The sequence below is a fragment of the Pagrus pagrus genome (assembly GCF_965226575.1).
Source record: "Pagrus pagrus genome assembly, chromosome: 16".
In the NCBI taxonomy this organism is placed as follows: Eukaryota; Metazoa; Chordata; class Actinopteri; order Spariformes; family Sparidae; genus Pagrus; species Pagrus pagrus.
Window position 1 is genome coordinate 21371555 of NC_140200.1, and position 25461 is coordinate 21397015.

At 38.7% G+C, this 25461-nt stretch overlaps 2 protein-coding genes across 4 annotated transcripts in view; both read left to right on the forward strand.

The window, feature by feature from the left end:
- Positions 1–341: 341 nt before the first annotated feature.
- On the forward strand, positions 342–18475 carry zfand3 (zinc finger, AN1-type domain 3). Of its 2 annotated transcripts, XM_084377564.1 has the most exons (7): positions 342–839; positions 2326–2613; positions 10130–10170; positions 13536–13727; positions 16180–16245; positions 16336–16506; positions 18230–18475. In XM_084377564.1, exons 3-7 carry the CDS (start codon positions 10143–10145, stop codon positions 18382–18384), a joined length of 612 nt encoding a protein of 203 aa, XP_084233690.1. In that variant the 5' UTR covers positions 342–839; positions 2326–2613; positions 10130–10142; the 3' UTR covers positions 18385–18475. The 2 variants fall into 2 exon arrangements, with proteins under 2 accessions (XP_084233690.1, XP_084233689.1); XM_084377563.1 differs by lacking the exon at positions 2326–2613 and having other exon boundaries at positions 343–839.
- Positions 18476–21893: 3418 nt separating this feature from the next.
- galnt14 (UDP-N-acetyl-alpha-D-galactosamine:polypeptide N-acetylgalactosaminyltransferase 14 (GalNAc-T14)) overlaps positions 21894–25461 on the forward strand; it is a 194687-nt gene continuing 191119 nt past the window's right edge. Inside the window, exons 1-2 of one of the 2 annotated variants that reach the window (XM_084378396.1) lie at positions 21894–22797; positions 24480–24579. The gene's annotated coding sequence lies outside the window, so the exon portion shown is untranslated. The remainder of the gene's footprint in view (positions 22798–24479; positions 24580–25461) is intronic. The other variant, XM_084378395.1, reaches the window with a different exon arrangement.

Sequence of the window (25461 nt, forward strand, 5' to 3'; positions counted from 1 at the left end):
TTTATTTCTTTTTAATTACAAACGTATTACTGAGTTAAGTCATCGCTGTAATCGGGTAAAACGGATTACAGTGAAGCCACTGATCAAAGCTAACCAAACCCTTACAAACCCCTTTTTGAACTCATTTTAAGTAAATATCGCAATTATAGTTTGTACTTTATGGTTTTATTGCGATTTGTTGGTTCAAATGTGCATTTAAATGTCACTTTGTGGCTCTGTTTTGCCTTCATTTCGTTGGGCAATATTGACATTTCTGGTTTGATGGACGCGTTTCCGGCCCAGCATACTTCGTACCAGCGACGTGTGAATAGGGGTGGTCATGAACTGATAAGAGGGGAAGGCCTAACTCAATGTCTTTATTTTCTCTTTTCTCGTACCCTCCCACGTATTTAACGTCGCCATAAGTGTATTTCATCTATATCGGTGGACAGCTGGCGATTTTTCGACGCTTTTTGGTGTCGAGTGAAACACCGGGACGCCCCCCTCTTTTTGTTTGTCGGTCGTAACGTCCGAACGTCCAGCTGATTGCTTTGAGTGCCGTTCAATTATTCCAGCTCAAACTGAGCCGTTTTGTTTGACTCCGCGGAGGAATTTTTCGTGGCCGAAACGGGCCAACTTCGCCACCATTTCTCGCCGACTTGTGGACTTTAAGACAAATAGGACGTTTATCTTTTTGTCTGACTTGAATGCTGGATCGTTTTTCTCATTGAGCGACCAGGCCCCGGACTCATCCCCAGCCTCGCGTTTCCATATCGGTTTTTGTTGGAAGTCATGGGAGACACAAGTGAACGAAGCAAACCTCCGAGTCTACCTCCCCGGTGTCCCTGTGGATTTTGGGGGTAAGTGTTAATATAAACTAGATTAAATCTTGAACTGAAAGGTAAATCCGGATGAAATATGCTCAACGGGTTCAACTAGTCCAAACCCATTGTTGTTGTTCTGTTGTACAGGCCGAGGGTGGGGGGTTGGGAAGTTAGCTAATAAATAAACCTCCTAGCTTGAAAACTAGCTACATTTCCGCTGTTTTCTAACCGTACGACCCCACTTTCGTCGTCTCAAACACTGGCTGTCATTTTTATTCGTTCTGTATCGTGTTTTCAGACAATTTGTGAAGCAGGAGATGACGTATCCGAGATAGAACATGATTTATTGCCAGCAGGTTCCTTTTAAACCTGCCCTTTTTTTCTTTGAATCCCCTCGAAGATAATCAGCAGTTTAACGGCGAACACGTCCCTTCGGCTGAACCCTGAAGCTGAGCACTGTTGATAAAACAGCTTTTGAGTCGTTTTAGACCCTTTTTACATTCGGGCTTGTCAAGTGGTGGATGTGTGTTGCATACCGGATGTGATTCACTGATGTCTCCTGTGTTACCCCAGAGGAAAAATGACTGCATTTAACCTTTTAATCGATGTAACAACGACACTTTAAATATGGCTGTCTGCTTCTCTTTAGTTGTTCCAAAGCACCAGTAAGAACACGCTAAGATAAGACAGCTGTCATCTTATCACTGACCACAGCAATACTTCCATTACAGTAAAATTTCTTATTTTATTGTGGCAACCTTCTACTATTGTGTTCATTACAACCAATCAGCCTATACCCCCTCCTGTATGGAAGTACTATCACTACAGAACATTGTCATATGACTTGTCAGTTGGATACCGACCTCCCCCCTCCCTCAATCCCCATCCCCCATTTGCCTTCATTTTGTGGTGTCCAGTAAGCAAACTGGAACCAGTAACACACCTGTCAATGTCAGGTGACACAAATTGCAGCTTTGTGTTTGTTGTTTATGGCCCTGTCGCCTGCTCTGCTCCGCTTCAGCTCAGAATAACACCTGGCCTGGGGGCTGCTGGCTGTCCTGTCCCACACAGGCTCCTCACACATGTCACTGAAGCTCAAGGCCTCTTCAGAACATCTTGAATGAGGCCTGGTTTCGTATTTTAAAGGATTGAATTCAGTATTTGGGATCCTTGACAACATGGATTGCAGCTCCTTACCCTGGCAGTATTCATTACATCTTTATCCCAAGTATAATGCAGTGTTTTTTTTTTTTGGTTTGAGCAGCATTACGGTTAATTTAAGGTATGATCGGACTGATACAGAGCGCTAATAGTATTATGTAGTGTTCTCGGAAAGATTTTAATTCGGGTCAGTAGAGCTGCAGTGATAAATCAATTACTTGTCAACTATCAAAGTAGTTGCCAACTTTTTTGATGATTAATTAATCAGTTTGAGCAATTTTTAAAAGAAAAAAGGTCAGAATTCTGTGATTCCAGCTTCTTAAATGTAATATTTTCTGGTTTCTTTGCTCCTCTCTGACAGTAAACTGAATATCTTTGGGTCGTGGACAAAACAAGACATTTGAGGACGTCACCCTGGGCTTTGGGAAACACTAATCGACATTTTTCACAGTTTTCCGACGTTTTATAGATCTAATCGATTAATCAAGAAACTAACTGACGGATTAATCGACGATGAAAATAATCATTAGTGGCAGCCTTACTTTTCAGTTTCAAAAACCTCAAATAATATTAAGACCAAGTATACAGGTTTTAAATCCAAGACTTCACCATGTGATTTGGTTGACTAGTTCTTCTTCTTTGATTAAAGGTGAGTTAATCAATGAAATCACCTGATTTGAAATGATAACCTGAAAACTAAAACGCTCCACTGAAAATCCACTTCAGATTTCAAGGTTCATATACAGTAAAGTCTTGGAAGTTTGGAAAATGCTCATTTTAAACATTTTGCTTTCAAGGTTAGGAAAATGTTTGAATGTGAATTTATTCAACACAATCTGATGTTTCATCAATCTTTCATTGTTTATTTCATCATTTTAATATTTGAAGTGAAACGATCCTATTGTCATATTTGTTTAGTTAGAAAGTAAATCATAAACTATTTTTGATAGGGGTGCATTTGATTATTAAAGGGCTATGACAAAGATATGTGCTGAGTAGTGCACTAAAATAATAATAAAATAAACTTGTCAGTGCTCTCTGGTCTACAAAATGTCAGGGTGGCACCGTTTTTAAAATGACGTTAAACGTGTCTTCGAAATTTGTGTTCTGTGTTACATCAGCTGACATACATGCTGGTATAACTGCAACGATTAATTGACTAGTTGTCAACCATTAAATTAATCAGCAACTATTTTGATAAGAGTCAATATTCTCTGATTCCAGCTTCTTGGATGTAAATATTTTCTGGTTTCTTTCCTCCTCTATGACATTAAACTGAATGTCGTTTGGTTGTAGAGAAAACGGCACATTTGAGGACGTCATGTTGGGCTTTGGGAAATGCTGATTCACATTTTTCACCCATTTCTGACATTTTATAGACCAAATAATTGACAGACAGTATGACAGATTGACAGAAATTGATCCAAGTTGCACCCCTGCATATAACCACAACTGGAGAGAATTGGAGAAATATTGGAAATACTTGCAGCCCTAGTTGAGTCCTTTTCCAGAGTTCAAGGTTAATGGCTTGTTTTCGCAGCCATCTTATCTGTGTTTGTTTTTTTCTGCTCTGCATGCAGCTATCTGATGAACTTGCAATGTTTCAAACACCTCAACAAGATATTTGACTTGGTTGTGGCACATTTTCTGTCAGCCTGATCAAATATTCAAGTCTCCTTGTTGGAGTATTACCTATATCGGTGGATGGGGGGTACTCTGATCCCTTTTGACTGTATGAGTTTTGATTTCTCAACTGCTCAGTGTAAAATGCACTTTTTAGGCATCCTGTAGCTGGATAAATTCAGGCTATTATTTTGGCTTCTATAATAATTTTAAGCTTTATTTAAGACCGGGCATACTAATGAAAAATAGTATCAAATTTAGATTTGATTTGCATATGTCTATTGACTAGGCCACCCTCTTAAAAATTATATATGTATGTGTGTATATTGCTAAGGACTTACAGCCTGTCTGCTTTTGAAGGTATTGCTATCATTAGCTGTATTCTGTGACTGCTGGTAGTACTGCACACTGTTAACTGTCATTGTCTACTGACATTATGTACTGAATTGAACCATACTGTACGCTATTTACTGTCTACTGACAGTTACTGCCCAGTGCACACTGTTAAGTTAATCCAACTTTTGAGTTAGTTGTCAGTAGTAAACATTTGTCTGATTGTTAATCATAGGTGTGATTTTATTTTTTATTTGACACTGATCATTACTAGGAAGCAGAGGATACAGACAGTCAGGGACATCCAGTTCAGAGAGGTCCTATGCAGACAGATCCAGCTCAAGATATACATTATAGTAAAATGCATAGGATTCCCTGGTCTTGTATGAAATATCTACTGTATTTGAAGGTAGCAATGCCACTTTTCTTTCGGATTGTATCGTATCGTACCGATTGGATTTGAACCGTCCCTGAATCGTATCGTAGCCCATGTATCTAGATGTGTATTGGATAGTCTTATTAGTGAGAGGTTCACACCCCTAGTCTTTGGGTTTTTGGACTGTTGGTTGGACAAATGAAGCAATTTGAAGACGCCACTTTCTGCTCCGGGAAATTGTGATGAGCATTTTTTTCACAATTTTTGACGAAATGATTAATCATTTGGTTTTGACAATAATCGGCAGATTAAGCGTTAATGGAAATACTCGTTAGTTGCAGCCCTAGCCTGTTTTCCAGCAGATCCTAATCTTTAACACAGAAAAATGACAGAGTGAGGGTGTCCTCATGAGGATAAAGTGAAAATGTCTGAACTCGGTCGAACTTAACTTCTCCAAATACTTTCGTTGGCCACAAATCTGCAATTTTCCAAGGGAATGAGGAGGATTTGGCTGTTCAGTTACATTTTACAACATGAATTGGTTCTTAGAGGCAGCATGAATTCAAAATTAATGGAAAGGTGCAGGCTTAGGCATAAAAAGACCTGTATGTCTCTACAAAAACGAGCAGAAAGGAGAGTTTGTGTGTGCAGACAAATAAATGAAACAACTGGAAATGTCAGTCAGACATTCCAGTGTGAGCTGTCGCACACAGCCTGTTCCTGTTGTCACAGAAAACGTCCATCAGGGAACTCATCCATTGACAGTTTGTGATTACAGACTGCAAAAACACTCTGGTAGTCAAAGCGTGCTCAGAATTCACTTTACGTTGTAAGTAAATGCAGCTTGTTCGTGGGATGAAGCGTCAGCTTGGCTTGAGAGGCACTAAGACAGTTGTACTCTCTGTGCTCTCTCATGGGTACATGAGAGCCAACCGATAACATTTACTCCATTGTGTTCTTCCTTTCTTTCAGCTGTGTTATGCAATATCATCTGAGTCTTATACTGCAAAATAGTAGTAATAAAGCTGCTATAGAATACAACTACAGTTGTGTCTTAACGTTATTTGGTCAGGGACAAGACACATTTGGTGTCTTGTTAAACACGTTTTATAATATAAATGCTCATTTGCTTATCAGCCTGTCCATTCAATAAGGAGATGGGTGGAATCCAGCAAGTTCTTTAAAAACTGCCAGAATCAAGGCTGCTCAATAACAAGGGAAGTTAGACTTGCTTGTTTTTTGTTGTTTTTGTTTTTTTGAGTGTACCACATCTTTTAGTTCCCTTGATTGTATAAATATATATAAATGGTTACTGGTTTTAACTAAATACCATTTAGTAGCTGTAATAGTAGTAGTAGTAGTAGTAGTAGTAGTAGTAGTAGTAGTAGTAGTAATTAAGGAGGCCGATAACTGAGACTTGGAACTGATGCATTTGCATTAAAAAATAAAAATCTAGTGTCAGAATTGAGAATAAACAGTACTGGAACTGAACTGAACTGGAAGTACAATTTACAGAACTACTGTACTTAAGTACAATTTTGAGGTGCTCTACTTTACTATTTCCATTTTCTGCCACTTTAACTTCCCCTCCACAAGATTTATTTGATAACTTTAGGTACTATTTGCTTTGCAGATTCCGATTATTCAGTGTTGATAGGTCATTACTTGTGATGTGCAACCAATCAGTGTTGTGAGCCAGACATTGAGACAGAAAAAATGACAGACTGTCGAAAAAATGCTATCGTCACCGGTAATCGGTCTACATGTATTTCTAATATGATCAGTTTGTTTTGAAGTAAAAGGCATGCAGGGCTTCAGAATGTCATCACCCTTAACCTCTTTAAACAACCAGGAGTTGCACTGACTTTCCAGTAGGGCTGAATAATTAATGGAAATATTATCAGAATCACAATATGGCCAGGTACAATATCAACACCACAGGAGCTGCAATTTTTTGATGGAGGTGTCACAATGTACTATTTTGAATGAATTATTGTGGTGATGCAGAGGTACCCTGGACGACAAATCATTTGCTCAAGCGTAAGTGAACATGCTAGATTGGTACAGACTTGAGCAAAAATCATATCATTTTATTATTTTTTTCAGTGAAAGTGATGCAATAATTACCTTTCCCACTAGAAACTTGACTCATATCGCAAGTAGAGCTGTAATTTAAGCCCAAATTCTCTCATCCCAGCTTCTCAAAGGTGAATATTTCTTAGTTTCTTTCCTGTGACAGTAACCTGAATATCTTTGGGTTGTGGAAATAATCATCAGTTGCAGCCCTAATTGCAGGGTTTAAAGTACTTTGGCGTGGTGCCAGATTTCCGACATGACTATTTTAGAAAGAAAAATAGTCTACATGAATTTGTTTTTGACGTAGTTTAACTAATCATCTTCAGCAAAGCGATGGGTAGTTCCACCTACCAATGGTATGAGGTAGACCAACAAGTGCTAGCCAATCGAAGGCAGAGTAGGGCTGGTCTATCCAAGAAACGTGAGTGCGGTGTGGTAGCCCTGCAACTCGGCTCAAATGGAAGCAAATTTTATTAAACCTGACTAACATACAGCCTTGGGAGAGGAGTTAAGAACAAATGGCGCTGGGCATGGATCGAGGAAAATGGTGGAGATGGGAAGCTGTTCAGCACAGCCACCAATTGGGGGAGCTGGGTGCTTGCTTCTGTAGCGTGTGTTCGAAGAAGCTACTGTATGGCAGCAGCGGGAGGAAAGTACTTGCTCATCTTGATTAGATGCCAGTCACAAAGCTTTGTTCCGTGCCTGTCATATGAGTATGTTACCGGAAACGACAGCTACAGCTGCCAATGCGCCTTCAATGACCGACCATGTTTGCGACCCAAAAATATGCGTGTGTGCATTCATAGCAGAAGGAAGCTCTTCAAAGCTTCAAAGCTTCAAAAGTCAACTTGTCACTTAAAAGTTATAGCAGTATTGTTTACAGCGGCCATTTACATGCATGCTGCATTCTATAGAGAAGTAAATTGTGCACAGCACATACTGTGCAATTCTTTCATTTTTTGTTGACATTACATCGGAGAGTTTGTTGTCTGCTTTCTGGCAACTTTTAAGGCCATGATTATCGTTGTTTTAGTGGATATTGTTCTGTAAATAGGGGCGGACAAAATGGTAGATGCACTGTCTTAGTCTGTATCTCCGGCAGTATAATTATAGCAAAAATATGATGATGACAGATCGAGGTCACCACCAAATTTTTATCAATTGTTACTTTGCCCAAGGCCTGTTTTTCCTCCCAGTTCCTTAGGAATCCATTTATAGCTGATGAGATATCTTGGTGACACACAGGTGCAGTGACTGTAACAGGTGAAACACATCACCTCCTTGGTGTAGGCCATACAGTCTGCATTGCTGCATTAGTCACATAGCTCCTGTAGGAACAATGATCTGAATACCCTACAGACTTCCAGCCTCTATACCATTGACAGGGCTCACAGCTGACAGAAATGGCAACATTGTGTGCTGGTATGAACATTAAAGAGAAGTCCAGAAAGGGAAGGAAAGAAAGGAACATCAAGAAAACTGTCATGTGACAGCGTACGTTTCTAAAATACTAAAAATTTAAATCAGTTTAATGTGGAATTATTGTTTTATTGTCATATAGATGGTTTGATGACATTTTGATGAATTATTGCATTATGTGTTCTCTTTAGTAGCGTTCTAATGAAACTGAGGAATGACAAAGCTCTCCCTGTCACTGTAAAATCATTGCCCATCATGGCAAAGCCCCCTTTTTAAAATGAGTATTGAGTATTAAAAATTGAGTATTCTGGTTTACTGTGCAGCCATGACTGAAAAAGGTGACTGACAGAGACCTCAACAAGTGAAACCCGCATCCATTACACATCCACCTCCTCGCCCTAAAGGCGGCCACTAGCATCTTGAGTATAGTGTTGCCAAACCTTAAGGGTATGGTGGCCATTTTAGGACATCTCATACTCGTACTTTGTTGGGCTTTACTCTTCGTTTGTCCGATTTGACTAAGCTCTACCTGTAGGTAACGACTATTTTCATTGTTGTTCATTTAATCTGTTGATATATGTGTTGTTTTGTCTATAAAATGGCAGAAAATGAAAAAAAAAATCATTATCAGTTTTTCCCAAAGACCAAGATGACATCCTCGGATGTCTTGTTTTGTCCACAACTCAAAGATCTTCAGTTTACTGTCATAGAGGAGAAAAGAAACCAGAAAACCTTCAAGTTTAAGAGGCTGGAATCAGAATTTTTGCTTTTTTCGCACCTCAAACCCGTAATCAATTATCAAAATACTTCGCCTTTAAAGGAACAGTTCACCCAAAAATGAAAATGTAGTCATTAAATACTCACCTCCATGCTGATGAAAAGTTGGGTTAAGTTTTGTAGTCCACAAAACATTTCTGAAGCTTCACAGCATTGCAGCATTCTCCTAAACAACTGAAGTAGACCACGAAACTTCACCTGACTTTCTATCAGCATGAGGGTGAGGAGATGATGACCGAATTGACATTTTTGGGTGATCTGTTCCTTTGAATTTAATATTTGACAATGAATTGATAAATGAATCGTTACAACTCTGATTGGTGTTAAATCATTGTAACGACAAGGTACCTAGTTTTGATTTGAACTGAACCCATCATAGTTTGGCATTAAAGCCTAACATTTCCTTGTTTGGCTGCAGACTACTACACAGTAATCTACGCCACTAAGTAACAGGAGATGGGGTTTATTTGTATATCAGAAAACATTTTTGTCCCTCTGCTTGTATGAAACCAGTAGTGCCAAAACAATTACTCTAAAACAGTTAAATAATCTGATTTATTACAACATTATGCTCCCTCTATAAGGGATTTTTAGTGTCCCCATAGCAGCTGTTTGCCTCCCCATCCTCTGTGATTTCCTGTCATCCCGCCTTGAATGGACACAAAGGCCCGACCACCAGACTGACACACAAAACGAGGGCTGGGAGGCTGAGATGAAACATTAGGAGCGATTATGAAAGGTGTTATGGTTGACGCTCAGGATGTGATATAATTTGTAATTGAGATATTGGAAAAAGGGTGAGGTCCCACTTGTGTTGGTTACGGAGGCAGTACCTTACTTCAGGATGGCATCTGTCTTCCGCCCTCTGCATAAAATGTTGAGGTCGGCTGATATCGGCATATCACAGATAGATTGGTATCAACGCATGCGCACACTCTTTCTTTTTCCAGAAGATAATGCAGAAAAAGTGCTCGGGGTGGACCATAATTATAAAATTTCCAGTGGAGTTTACTGTTTGAGTGCACTGATGTCATTTTGGACAATAAAGTTTATTGTTAACCTGTAAAATATCCAGCCTCTATTACATATGTATCTTTGTCACAAGTGTTTGATAACTATATTTGAGGGATTGTCGCAAAAAAATGCATGTGTTCAGTGTGTATATAAGAAGATCGGTCAATGCATAGATTTTTAGAATTTTTTGCCGTCCTCATATCAGTATCAGCACCTGCGTCAAAAATCCAGTAAATGTCAAGATCTTTATAAAATTTGTGGGGAAACAAGAGTTGTATTTTACAGAGTGATCATTCAAAATCATTGTGCACCAGATAATTTATAATGATCATGTCTATCATGCGTGTACAGTCTACAATTTAGCCTAATTTTCATCTAAGTATATTGATTTTTGTTTGATTTTTCATGCCGTGTTATTGTCTTATAATGAAAAATATATAACCTTAGGTTTGTGTATCATAAAAGGTATATGTTGTGGAAACTTATTGCAGGCAAAACTTGGACGTCTGAAGATTATTGACATTCCTTTTCTCTCCTGTCTCCTCAGCTCCAGTAAAACCATGAATCTCTGCTCCAAATGTTTTGCTGGTAAGTCTTTTCTTAATACAGTTCATTATAAGATGGAATTACTGATTTTTTTTTTTTCCCTGCATGACATCTTTATATCATCTCATATTGAGAGTTTAGAGCAAAATACATGGGCAGAAGATTAAAAAATAAGTGGTGAAATAGAAATGGCCGGAGGTAGTTGTACTGTGCAGCTGTGTCCCTGGGTTTGAAACTGGTTAATAAAATGATTTCCAATTATAGAACAGTTATAATTATAAACATGTTTTAATAATTACTATTTTCCCTTAACAAATGTACTAAACAACTAAAGTCAGGGTTGTCATGAAATTATTTTACAAGGGTCTGAGATAATTACCTGGTAGCTAGGAACAGCAGGGAAGATTTTGATTCACCAGACCTTAGGTGCTTCATAAAATTACATTTTTCACTCTATTTTATTTTTTGTACATACAATGGCTTAAAATACACACACATGTAGAAACAGGGCCTTTACACATGCACCAATGGAGAGATGTCAGAGCAAAGGGGGCTACCCTGTAAGGGGTGCTAGAGAGCAGTCAGGTTTTCCCTGCAGACTGAGCTAATGCCGCCCGTGTCCTGGGGAGTGACCGAAAGAATGAGATAGATTGAGCAACTCAGACATCTGGAGGGAGCTCGGATTAGAGCCGCTGTACTTTGTGTCGAAAGAAGCCAGTTAAGGGTGGTTCAGGCATCTGATTAGGAGGCCTCCTGGGTGCCTCCCTTTGGAGGTTTCCCGGGCACGACAAACTGGGAGAAGACCCTGAGACAGACCCAGAACTCGCTGGAGGGATTACACATCTTATCTGGCCTGGCAGCTCCTCATTAGCTCACCATTGTAGTCACCGCTGGTTTGCACTGTCGCTCTGATGGCAACCTCCAACTGTCTCACCCAACAGAGTAAACTGTCCAACGTTACCACAGACATACATTCCCTTGATGGGTTTAAAAGTGTCTTGTTCTCCGCACCACATGTCCTCAACTTGGCTGTGTTCAGCCTCAGAAGCTTGAAACAGAGTTAGCCGGCTAAATGTACAGAGGAAGCTAAGCTAAGAAAACATGAATAACAACACATTAACAGCGACCTGCAGAAAGTGTCTTAGGTTCACCTAACTTTCTTTAATAAAGTAGCTTCTTGGCATGCAGAGCTGTTCCCACAGACAAGTCTAGCTGAAGCCTGAGGCTAGGTGTGCCAGCTGATTTTAGTTAGGAATGCTAACAATGCTAACAAATCCCTCTAGAAAAATAGGAGGACATGTAAGAGAGTCTTACATCAGAAATGATGTGTCCACCATTTTGAGGAAAATACTGGTTAAGTTCAAATGTTATTGCTTGTATTAAAAAGGTGGATTCTGCTATATTTGTGAGAGTAATATGTGTTTTTAATGGCAAAATCAGCAGAATCTTCCTCGCCTGGTTACCGTATTCAGCTTTCCCCCCTTAAATGTAGAAAGTTTGCTTCTCCACAGTGTGACAAGTGTCTGACAAAGAAAAATGGCCAATTAAAGTTTGAAAATGTCAACCTATGCATTGAGTTTTCTCAATGGCTCCTCCAGTCTGGTTTGGGAGGATGGGTTGAAGGTGCACTGCAGCCCTGTCGGTGGCCATGGCAACCAGTGAGTATGGCAGACAGCGAGGACCTAAGGGCCCGGCTTTGAGTCTAGCATCACAGACAGCAGTAAGGCTCAGAATAGACTCAATACACATGAGTATAGAGAGAAGTGGGTTAGTCCACATGTGGAGGAGAAACTCAAATGTAGGCTGACCTCCCTCACCCTCCCTGGAGGGGAAAGAGTAAAGACAATACTGTCATGGATCGATATCGTCCGAGATTGTCAGAGAGGTCTGAAGTGCGGCTCAGTCGACCAAGGTGATCATGTCTTTCTCTTACAAATCAAGTTTCAGTTGGCAAAGTTGACTTAGAGTCATGTGGTAGTTGAGAGCATGGAGTGTTTTGAAAACTCCTGAATGTGGTGTGTTTTATGCTGGGACGCAGGATTGTTCTGATACCAGCGTCTGAAATGCCTCCGATGCTGCCAAAAAAATGCTGGAATCTGAATCGGAGAGTAACTGCACCGATTCAAGGTATTTTTTCAGATTCCTGATGTCAGCAACTTAACAGATCTTTTACTGCACAAGTTGCCAATATCCATAAACTTCAAGTAGGGTTGCAGCAATATCTATTTTTCAATGTATATCATGGTATGAAATTTGACTATTATCATACCATGTTCATTTGCTTTTCTAAGGTATTGTATTCTTCCATATTATAGTTATTAAAGACTTCATGTTGGGACATAATAATAAAGGCTTCTCAGTATTTGCCGATAGAGGACTTAAGCATCTACAAATTCCAAAGGATTTGCCTTTTTAGGACAAATGACAGTGATGAAAACTGCCCATCACAATTTATAAGCCAGGTCTAATCCAAAGGTATTTAATTCACTGCCATCAGACTAAGATAGCGAGCTAGACTCAGGGAGTTTATGGCACATTTGTTATAAAAATACTTGAATGATTAATCAGAATGTTCTCTAATGCAAACTATTGCATAAAGTCCACGTTTGCTCAGGGCAATTTGACTCAGATGTTTGACGAAAATGTGTGTTGAATGCTTTAAAGCAGCTATTTCAACTGTGGAGTTTCTATGCTGTTGCAGCTGCACTGACATGTGACTTAATGTTGCTTAAATCTGCTAAAAGTTACCAAGCAGCCACTGTGTAATCAAAAAGGGAAAAAAAAGGAAGTGCAGAGACAACAGATGTAACGCATGATAGTGCTGTTCAACTCCTGTGGGCAACAAACTGCCCATCAACAAATTTTGGTAAGAAAAATGCATATTCGTATGCAAACATCTTGCAAGGTTCATCTTATTTTTTTATTTCAGATTAGGGATGCTCGTGACCACTAATTTTCATGACAATTTAAAATTAGATGAAAAAACTCTCACAACAGTCAATATGACTACAAATTAATCTGTATGTTGAAACATTGTCCAACAAAATATCTGAGACAGCTACAGTTAACCAGTTGTTAATGTAAGTAATAGATGTTTGTTTTTTTGTATTGACTAGAAAGAAATTTTAGTGTAAATGATGTCTGTTGCCTGGTGGCTCCAAATCTGTGTTTTCTACACTTGGACTTGCTACATATCATTTGGTATTACAGACTTGTTACAGAGGCTCATGTTGTGCAGCTGCATTTCGTTACAACACACCACAACCAGGCGCATGAGTCCACATTTTTGACTCTGTCTCTGTGTCGTCTCTCATTTCTTCTCTTCCTTCTAATGTCCGTATCTGTCTCTCTGCCTGTCCTATATATACATTTCTCTCTGCTTGCCTACTTGCTGTCCTTGACCACAGACATCCAGAAGAAGCAGCCAGGGGAGGACTGCACCTCCAAGCCTATCCAAAGCACTGGGAGTAGCCAATCACCAGTTTTCAGTAGCGAGACGAGCAGTAGCAGTAGCCAATCCCTATTGTCGTCGCCGCCCTCTAGCTCCGAGCAGCCGTCAACCGAAGAGCCCTCGCCCACATTTCCCAGCACAAGGGAAGGTAAGACGGGACAACCAGTGCGGAAAAATAAAAAACTGTTGATAAAGAATGGACTGTCCGTTCTTTATGTCTTTAAATGCAGCGGGGAAGTACAGAGTGAGATAGAGCAGGACAAACAGGAGATAAAGTTATGAGTGGATACAGTCACAGGCTTGTTGGTGCCTAGAACCTATTGGCATCAAGAAAGCATAATTTCAAGCAACTACAAGGAAGTCTAATTTTTTTGTCAGTTCTGGTGGCCCCTTCTTTCCTCAGACTCCTGTTGGTTTGAATTTTCTGACTTATCTTCTTGCTGATGATCTCATTTGCTGTTGTAGGTCATATAGAAGCATCAGTATTAAATTGAGACCGTTTCACAACCAGCTAAAAGTTCCTTGTAGTATGTTTAATGTGAATTATATTACAGGAAATGTTCTCATGTTGCAATTCTTTCAACAATTGCTGAGCTTTATGCTCCATCAGCCGTGTTTCTGAATAGATATCAGTAAGCTTATCAAAAATACGATACTCTTTCGATACCAAGTGTTCAAAACAATACGATCTCCGCAAATGATTACAATGTAAGAGAAAGTACCTGAGGCTATATAAAACAACCAACACGTCTGCGGTATCGCATCGATTTAAAAGTTTACAACTCTGGCATCACAGTGATGGAATGTAACTAAGTACATTTACTCAGATACTGCACTTACGTACACTTTTGAGGTACTTGTACTTGACTTGACTGCTTTAATTTTCTGTTACTTTACACTTCCACCCCACTACTTTTTGGAGGCAAATATTGTGCTTTTTACTGTGTTACATGTACTTTGCAGATTATGTGTGGCACCACAGTTATAGTAATGGAAAACACCAATTGTGATTATCAGAAAAATGCTGAAAAACGGATCTGATAATTGCTGTAGCATACAGTATAGACTGTACATTTATTGCCAGAAAATTAATTTTGATACATAAGTACATTTAATATCAGATACTTGAAGACTTTTACCAAAGAATTATTTTAACACAATATCTGAACTTTGACTATATCACTGCTGAATCGTTAGTATGGTATCTTAAAGGTTGGACCAGTTGTACACGCACAGAAGTTACTGTTCAGCCTGCTCTATCTTCAGATCAGTGCTGTGGTAGAATCACAATAAAGATTCCGGATTCAGTCTGTGTGAATTTTTGACTCACGGCCACAACAATAGTAATCCTCCAGTACAAAGTGACAAAGACACATTGTACAACTGGACGTCACATACACTGTGAGAGATACAATAGACAGTCGAGAGCTTACATTTGTCAGTGAAAGCATCTAGTTTGTTAAATCTGAATGCCCAGTACAGCAGAGCAGCTTATAAAGTCACTATTATTCAGTCTATTTTTGAATTCTAAAATTAGCTTTCTGAAAGCAAGTAAAACAAGCCTTTTGAGGAGGAGACATTGTTTATTTTCACTGTAAATAAACATATTTGCAGAATGTTGTAGATGTTTATTCTGTCAATTTATGGGGCTTTTGAAAAGATTGACCTGCTCTGGAGAGGATAATTGAACAAGACTAAATAATCGTTTATAACAAGTGTTGATTGATATCTGCTTGTTGAGTAGAACGCATTTTTGGCTCCTGCTTCTTTGATTCAGGAGATATAAATAGGTTGCAACGATTATTTTTAATATCCATTAATCCGCCGATTATTTTTACAAGTACTCTATTAATTGTTTAGTCCGGTGGGATTTCTAACTTTGACAGAAAACCTTGAAAAATATTTGTTTGATACCACTGGGAAAAATGGACACAAACGTAAGGGTATAAAAATTTGAGGAGAGTTTTATCAAAAGTAAAAAAAATGCAGTTTGTACAGGTGTATCAATACTGTTAAAAATGAGCATTGAAATTGTTTCAAATATCCAGAATCAGTATTGACAATTAACACTAGTTTAGTCTAATATGACAAAGAGTTGTGAAAATGCTCATCACAATTTCCAAGAGCCCAAAGTGACACCTTCAAAACGCTTCTTTTGACCAACCAAAAGTCCAAAACTCAACTGTCTTAAATGACAAAGAAAGGAAGCAAATTCTCACATTTAAGAAGCTGAAACCAGCAAATGTTTGAGATTTTTGCTTAAAAAATGATTGAAACGTTTAATTGATTTTCAAAATCCTTGGTGTATCTAGGTGCTGTATCGTAGGCCTTGGTGATTCATTGTCTTTCAATCAAATCGATTAATTGATGTATCGTTGCAGCTTTAGCTGTAGGACTCGAACAACCCCTGAAATATTACTGAGTAACGTCAAAAATATGAGATTCAGTATGATATACAGTGTGTGACATTGCAGTTGATACTAAATTAAGTCACCTGTCTTCAAGCGTTATACACTTACAGTTTTATGTAACATGTTCAATAAGACTCGTCACAGTGTTTCACACCCTGTCTCACACATCTCTTTATTTTCCATCTGCAGGCATGTCGTCCACAGAAACAGCCCAAGGCACACTCTGCACACCCACAAAACGTCCACGAGAATCAGGTACAGTCAGCCTCTTCTTCCTGCCAGTCGCTCTGTATGACCTGCCCCACTTGGAGCGCTAACTTATAAATATATGCCGTTTGTTTTCAGCGTCGGGATCGGAGAGCGAGGCGACGCCAGAGAAACGGCCACGGACGGACGAGGAGGAGGGGGGCAGCGAGGAGGCCCGTGGGACGCCCAAGCAGAAGAACCGCCGGCGCTGCTATCGCTGCCAAACCAAACTAGAGCTGGTGCAGCAGGAACTAGGCTCCTGCCGCTGCGGTCAGTACCATCATGTGTCATCATTAAACGCTGCGCTTACTTCCACCTACACACCACTGCTTTTAATTTTGCTCACTGTGTTGCCCCACTGTGGTTGAAAGTGTGTCAGGCAACAAAATCAGCAGCTGTAGTTTTTTTGTTTGGCCTGAAAAGCTGAAATTACATAAACCACCTCTCTAAAGCAGGTAGGTCAGCCCCAGCGTTTATTCTTACTTTTAAAGTAAAACTTTGCTAATTTTCAACCAGATTTGTATCATTACAATGTGCGTAGTATATTCAGATGAACGATGTTGAACTTCACTCCATGTTGACTGCACCCAGAGCTTCCTGCTCATTCGCTGGCAAAAGTCCACTGGGTGATTCATTTCATGTTTCCCGTTTCAAATTAGACAAACCAAAACTAAGCACTGCCCAACTCCCACTATTTGGTGCGTTGTGGCTCAGTGCTTTCTGGTTGTTTTAGGTTTTCTACATTTTAAGCAAAAGGAAATACCACAGCCCTTTTTCTTCATTTTCTCGTCATTTAGCACCAATTTCAAAAATGTATGTGTTTATAATGGCCCAGTTTTTGGAAAATACCCCTTTTGTAGTTGTTAAACTCTTCTTTTTTTCTTTTAAAGGCAGATTCCTTAACCCAATTGTAAAAAGGAAAAGTGGTCTCTTACCATCAAAATAAAAGCACAAGATGTTGCTAAATGTCTGCTAAAATGTTTAAGCTTAACACTGAGCAAGTTAAACAGGCCGAGATTTTAAATTAGGAAGAATTTAGAAACCTTCAAAATGCAGATTTTTCATCTGTTAGTTGGAGTCTCCAAAATGTTGCTTGTGAATGTGTGTTTGGTATCAAAACATCACGGATGAGGCTTAAATATTCAGCATTTTCTGATTATCAGTTTGATGATTTTACTGTCAGATTGCTGATAAAATACAGTAATTCAAAAATGTGCTACTGGGCTCTGATGCAGCATCCTCTCATACAATGTCCCACCCACAATGATATCTGATTGGTAACATGTCACAATTAATAGCCTATAAACACCTATAAAACCTAAAAAAAAAAAAAAAAAAAATCTGAATCTGTAATTTAACTTAAAACTACATTTGTCAAATAAATGTCATGTAATGGAAGGGAAAAATTGACAAACTCTCAACTGTTCTTAAAAACTGTACTTGAGTAAGTTGTATTTTGGTTTATTCCATCACTGGTTATTCCAAATTTTGACACTAAGATCAAAATTTTTACTGCAAATGCACATCGGTTCCAAATATCGTTTATCGTTCTCCTTGATTACTAATAATCCGTATCAGTATTGGCCCTGAAAAAGACATATTGGTTAATCCCCTGGGATTGGTTCACTGTGTCAGAGTGCTTTTGAATGAAGCCAGGTAAGCTGTCTAGCACAGACGTGTGTTTTGGAGTGGATGATACTGGACTTCATGTGATCTCTAAACACACGCACTAGTGACTGAATAAATATAACACGCTGAGCAGCACTTTATTCAGCATAATTAAGATCTTTTAAATGACCTGTTATTTTCATTGCTTTCCTTCAAATTGTATTGTGTATATCAGTCAAAGGCTTGTTTTTCTATCTTTATGATTGTCAATAACCTTTGGAGAGGTGAAACCAGTGACGTGATGATTTCTTCCATACAAAACAGGAATAACGGTTTATTGGGGTCACTTCCTCCCTCACCACTCTGTTTTCTCATTCCCTCTCAGGCTATGTATTCTGCATGCTTCACCGTCTACCCGAGCAACACGACTGTCTGTTCGACCATCTGGGCCGCGGGCGTGAGGAGGCCGTCCTCAAGATGGTGAAGCTGGACCGCAAGGTGGGCCGCTCGTGCCAACGCATCGGGGAGGAGTGCTCCTGATTGGCCACAACATGTGACCAGCCATCCAGTTAGAGATGAGGCGCTTACAAAAAGGAGGAGGAGGAGGAAGGAGAGCAAGGAGGAATGACAAATGGGGTGATGGGTGGGAGGGGGAGGGAGGGAGGGAGGGAAGAAGAGGAGGGGGGGGAGGCAGCACGGTCGTAACATCCTGCATCTGACCCGACAATTCTGGATCTGAGCTTAACGCCGCCCTGTTGATGTCCTGATTTCCTGCGTGGAGCGTCTGTTTGGACTGGACGAGGCCGCTCCGGCGGGCCGACAGGGGGCCTGGTGGTTGTTCTGCGGAGCCACGTTCAGTATCGCATGTTCACACACACAGCCTTAACCCAACCCCCAGTCGTCAGAGGAAGGACGCCGCAGAGACGAAATCAGTCAGTCGTACATCACGCACAGCTCCACTGTTTCTCGCCACGGTTTCCTCCTCTCTGCTCACGCTCCTTTTTTTCAGTACAGGAAGTTACGGAAGATGAACTGTTGTAGCGTTCGGCTGAACTGATCCGTTTGGATTGCCATTCGACAAGGTTTTTGTTTATTTTTTATTTTCCATTTCTTGGTCGCGGGTGAGGGGTCTAGCTCTGTCCCACGACCACTCCTCAGGTCGTCATCAAGGGGTTGGAGTATCAAACCTGTAACCCCGCCTTCCTCTTCTTCTTCTTCTCTTCTTTTTTTCTTCCACCAACATTTAGGTCCATGTGCAGCATCACTAACCACGTTTTGCTCGTGCATGGTACCTGCAACAGTGTATTTGTGCAGGTTTGAGTGTGGTAATGTGAGGCAGTCCAAGGATGCTGTCATGGTTTGATTTTTTTTTTCTTTTCTTTTTTCCGTGTGGCCGTCATGGTGATTAGCTCTGTTTTTACTGCTTAACCACGGTGTCGCGGAGGACAATACAGCCAATCCCTGCCTCTGCTCACATGGACTGTTGACAAAAAGAAAAATACAAATAAATATAAAAAAATAATAAAAACCACACTAATGGACAAGAGTCACTTGGATAAATCCTCTGTGTAGCAGATCCTCTTCTCCCTCTTCCCCTCCCCTTTTTTCAATATACTGAGTAGTACTGTTGTTTTACATAAAGGGGAAAACGACTGAATTTTTGTATTCAAAAGAGGAGTTCTTCGCCAAAACAACATGTATTCATTTATAAAAAGTACCTGAAGTTTATCACTGAGTGTCTCTATAGACTAAACTGAATACATAAATTACTTACTACCCTTATAATATAATTTATTTCTTATTTTGCGTTTTGTGGGTAGAATTAGGTATAATTTAATTTTCAGATCGGGGATATCCTTGAAATGTTTTAATTTCTTTCTTTTGTCTTTACATTGATCATCCTTTCTGCTAATGAGCTGTCACTAAATCCAAGAGAGTTTAAATCAGTGATGTCACATTGATACACAGTCGGAGTGAAAATTGGATTCAAGGCTGAGGAATTAACCAAAATCTGGTTAACCTGGAGATGTTGTACACCTATAGCAAAGAGAAAACCAGCCAATGTTAAGTTTTCAATACAGCTGGGCTCTTAACTGGCCACTTCAGCAAGGAATTCAACCGTGATGGTTCAGTTCAGTGTTGCTATCATTTAAGTTTAACCAGGTGTACGATAAAATGTAACCTAGAGAAGTGGAGGTTGTCTCTTATCTCTTGACATCAAAGATTCAAACTGTCTGCAGTGTCTGATGATGCCTCAGCTGGTTTTGGCTGCAGAAATAACATGTGAATTCTTAAATTGAGTGGTTTCCCCTTTCCGCATACGTTTTTGTCATTGTTCTTCCCCGACCCTGCTCTTGATCAGCCTACACAGTCTGACTGCTTGGACTTTGTGCTGTGCATATTGTTCAGTTACACACCTCTCTTCCTTCCTCTCCTTAAAGGGGTGTTCTACCCAAATCAACTTTTTTGTTTGTTTGTGACGTTGCAGAACTTTTTTCTTAAATTTAAAAAAAAAATTTGTTTGGCATTCAGCACACACTGCAGGTGCATTAAACGTATGAGTTGTGATTTGTTTGATAATACAGGTACGGAATCTCCATAAAATGTACTTTGCAGCATCACAGGAAGTGCAATTTGATGATGTTGAACTGTATGTTACTGTTTTTCAAGAAACGTGGAGCAGTAGATTTCCTTGTATAGCAGGAAAATCATAAAGCGTCCTTTTTTTTTTGCAAATCAACATTGGAAAAGTTGATTCAGGTGGAGAGCCCTTGTAACCAGACACCACTTAACTATGCTAATCCTCATGCACAAGTTATTGTTTCTTCTCTCCATCACCTCTCCCCACCCCGCTCGTCTTTTCCAATGAGAACACAGCGAAGGACAAAGGGAGCTTGGCTGGTTCTTATTTTGATATTTTGAAAAACTTGTTCCTTTTTTGTTTGAGTGCTAATGAGAAATGGAAGAAATGGAATATCTTTCTGTACCTTTTAGAGAAAAAAATTATTTAACCTTATATCAGTTTGAGTTACTTACACCCTAGCATAGAGTGGCATATTTAGTTAAATGTATAAAAAAGCAAGAACATAATTCTGTCCTATTTTCTCCTTTAATTTTATCGTGTTCCATTTTCTGCTGAGGAAAATAAACTGGATTAGAGGATGTGGTGTGCGTGTTAATCTGTGTTTCTTTTCCAATATATTTTAACATTTGTTTGAAACAGGGTTTTCTCTCTGAAAATAAACCATGAACAGAAGCCCAGAATTTCCAGTTGGTTATTATTCTTTAAGATGTCGAGCAGAGTTGAAACTCATGTAGGTCATGATCTTAATCTACCACAGTTTTTGTTTTTTCTGCAGTGTTTTTGTTACAGTTGATTATACTTTGATATTAAAACATTATTTATGATGTGTTGTATAATATCATGTATCTGTCTGCCTGGTGCAAGATGAAAAAGATCTGCAATGTTATGGTATCAGTTTACTGGCCAATTCCTGAGAAGATGGCCTGTAATACTGGTGATTTAGTTTAGTGATCATTTTAACATATTACTTGAGGGGTCACAGTTTGGAGCTTTAGCCAACATCTCAGTATTATTTTTAAGATCCAATTTCAGTTTTAGTTGAGGTATTTGGCTACCACCAAAATGTTTAATGAAATTTGCATCGTCATCTTTTAAGCAAGATCTTCCTATTTAAGTATAAAACCAAAGAAAGGTTAGTAAAGGCATTGCAGCTTCTAAAAAGCTTCACCATAAACTGATTAATACATCACTTGGAATACAAAGAAACATCTTTATTGTAAACATCCATGGAATTATTGCTGTAGTATCCAGGAGGACAGTAATGGCCTTTCTGTAAGTAGATTCATTCCAGTTTTTGGAAGTAGGATGTGCTCATGAAGGCCATGTAATGCTGGTGAAAAGCTCAAGATCAAGGGAGGCAGTGGACCTTGAGCTGATTGTTTTGGCAACCCCAGTTTCCAAGATCAAGAACAAGATGCTCAACAGTGGATGAGGAAAGGGGTGAAGAAGCATTCAGATCCTTAACATAAGTAAAAGTAGCAGAGCTGCACTGTAGAAACACTCCATGTTAAGTAGAGGTCCTGCATTCAAATTTTCATCTAGTTTTTACATTTATTTACACAAGTCATTTATTACTTTCCAGATTAAGATTAAGAATGCAAAATATAATCAAAGGATAACAATATTTTGTCGATAAGAAAGGAAATGAAACCTACCCAGCAGTACAAGTAAAATATATATAAAAAAATTAAACTAGCCCCACATTCACTAGCTGCAATATAGTAATATGAATATAACTAGTAATAACATTATTAAATATGATATTAAAGTTATGAACAAGATGGTTAATAATCCTAACAACTAAATACAACAATGAAAGAAATTGGACATTTGGTAGAATAAGGACTATGATTTGTTGCTTTTTTTGCTAATAACTTGTAATTTCTGTGCTGTGGTATTGCTACCATAAGTTGACAATATAAAACCTCAATCTGAAAAGCTAAAAACTATAGTAAATATGTCTAAATACATATAGTGGAGTAAAAAGTACAATTTTTTTTTTTATCAGTAGTGGTTTTAAGTAGCAGAAAATGGACTCAAGTGAAAAACAATACCTCAAAATTGTACTTAAGTATTTTACTTTCCATAGCAAAGAAGCAAATCTAATCTGCGGATGAGGACCATTTAATAAAGTCAAAACTCCCAGAGCAAACTAACCAGTCAGCTGCTGTTTGAACTGTCAACGATGACCTGTCTAAACTCGCGGATAATCTCATTGGTCGAGTTAACTGAAGTGGGCGGGGCCAGCGGCAGCAGTATTTAAGCTCGCTAGGTAAATGCGGCCAAGATAAGGTAAAAAAGATGAGGATGTGACAGTGTTTTGAGCAGGACTCCATCTTTGTCATTCTCAACAAGTATATTCACCGTAAGTAAGTAATTCAAGGAAAAGAGAGAAAAAAGGGCTCTCAATTGTGTAACTTGCCATAGTTGATAATGTGCTAACGTTTTCCGGTTACTTAAACTACTACGTAGTTTAGGTCAGCCGTTAGAGGCGTTAAAGTTAGCTAACAGCCTGCCAGCACACAGCAGAATTTATAGCATGGCTATTTATACGGTTATAAATAGCCATGCTAACTTTTTCTCCCTTAAAAAGTGTTAATACAGTAGACAGTTTCTTAAATGAAAAGTGAAACGTTAACTTACAAATTTGGACGAGTGAAGTCATACATTTTAATTAACAAGGCTGAATGTGAAATATTTAGTTAACCTGGCCAGTTATTTGATGTAGGCAAGCCTAAAGCAAGGCAAGTTTATCTGTACAGCACCTTTCAGCTAGAAAGCAACTGAGAATGAATTGACTTTAAGAGACCATGTGAAAGGTAAATAAATTAATATAAAAAAACGTAAATATGAGTCAAATAAGGTAGAAAACAAAAATAAGCCAAACTCATTTGGCGCTGGCTTTCATTTGTCGTCGCCAAGAGTCACCAACAAGTTTTCATTGGGTTTGCCAGTCAGAAACAAACTGACCTTGACAGTATTCTGTATATTTTAATGACAACAACAATGATAATGATAACAATAATAATAATCTTTGTGTATATAGCACATTTCTTAATAAAGTTACGTGGTGCAATTCAAACGAAATAATACAAATACACAACCCTAAAGCCAGTAAATACACAACAATAAAGCCAGTAAATATACAACCCTAAAGCCAGTAAAATTAAAAATATAAAATCAATAAAACCAGGACAATGCCAAAAAAGAAAAAAAAATGTACTCGGATCAACCAGCTACCTTTAGAGAATTTTATGAAGCCATTTTATAACAATGACTTGTTAAAAACGCTTTAAAAGTGGCTACAGATTTAGCCGACCTGATAATAATAATAATGAGTTGCATGTCTTTATCTTTATTGCCTTTGTTGTATTTGAATACATGCACTATTTGCGTGTTAGATACCCTTTGTTATCTTTAAAGTTACATAAAACTTGAATTATGCTTTTTTCCCCAAACCAATATAGACAGAGCAATGATGAAATGTAACTAACTACATTTACTCAAGCACTGTACTTAAGTACAAATTGGAGGTACTTGTACTTAACTTGAGTAGTCTTACTCTGAAACTTTCTACTTCTACTTCAATACATCTCAGAGTCGTATATTTTACTTTTAACTCTGTTAGATTTGTCTGACAGCTGTAGTTGCTTAAATTTTTCGGATTACATTTTTCATACCCTTCTTCTCTAGTGTAAGCCATGTATCTCCAGATGTATTGATTTGGAATGTTTGTGATAAACTGAAGGATGAAGTGTTCCCTTATGTGTTGAGTAAATTCTCCTACTTCCTTATGCAAATAAATAATTTAGAAATAATCTTGGATTAGCTGAGAAATGCATCGTCACAAAGATGAAAACAGGCTGTTTTTCTGACTCCATGAAAAGATTTAGAGATTCGTGGTTCTCACGGGACAGCCGCGCTACAAACGTGATCATCTTATAGAAAATGTTGCAATACTGTAGTTTTTGTTACTTTAATTTCATTTTGCTGATAATATGTAGATACTTACTTAAGTGAAGTTACTGAATACTTTTTCCACCATTTGCAGGGAGCTGATGTTGCTCAGACAGTTCTGATAGCTCAACTGGTCATGAAGCTGAAGCATAAATCTGTTCCTTTTGACAAGGCTTCCTAATGATTCATTTAAGGTAAGGTATTTGTACTTTTACTGCAAGTAGATGTTAGTGAAGGAACAGCATTACATCTTGAAGCTGACACAGCAGCATGTGAACCGGTTGTACTGTATGTGTAATATTTTAAACTTAGAACCGAGCTTATTTTGAGTAGGAATTACGTATTTTTGAGTGTTTAGAGACAGATTTATTTCAATTTCAGTGAAAAAAAAAGTCTCTCTGCAACATGGATTGAACACGGCCTTTTAAAAATGTGTTGCTAAGCTTTTAAATTACTCCACCTTCTGCACACTGGAAACAGACAAATGGCAGTTACTCTGCTTAAACTCCAGATGGCGCACTAAGACAGTAAAGATGTGTTTCCTCCTCGGGCTCATCACATAAGAAGGATCATTTTTATTTTTGTTCCACATGTTTTATTAATAACGCTGAGATGGAACCATGTACTCTGTGGTGTGTCTGATAATTTATTGAAATAAAATGTGGGATAACTGACAGTTTTCTTCTTGTCAACTTGTGTTCATGTGACTGCAACAGAAAAAAATCTTTCCTCCTCTCTCCCCTGGCATCCTGTCTCTTACTCCTCTTCTCTCAGTCTTTTCTCTCAGTACCTCTCCTCTTTTCTTTTCACATCTTCTTCACCTCTTCTATTTTTTGCTCCTAACATCTCTCCTTTCTTTCTCCTAAGCACAGTTTTTTCCTTCCTCCCCATTGTATTCTCCTGTTTTCTCAGTCTAAAAATAACTGGATTAAATATTGACCCATAATGGGTTTTTGTGATAACAAGTTACTAGTGATAACAAGTTACTAGTTACTTACTGCGTCAGAGCCAATGTAGCACATTTTTAAGATGAACTTTGTTTTGCTGCTCCTATGGGTGACTTCTACTTTTACCAT

Coding starts and splice junctions, on each gene's coding strand:
- zfand3 (XM_084377563.1), top strand. CDS start 772: ATGGGAGACACAAGTGAACGAAGCAAACCTCCGAGTCTACCTCCCCGG. Junction 840..10,129: donor TGTCCCTGTGGATTTTGGGG/GTAAGTGTTAAT, acceptor CTGTCTCCTCAG/CTCCAGTAAAACCATGAATC. Junction 13,728..16,179: donor ATTTCCCAGCACAAGGGAAG/GTAAGACGGGAC, acceptor TTCCATCTGCAG/GCATGTCGTCCACAGAAACA.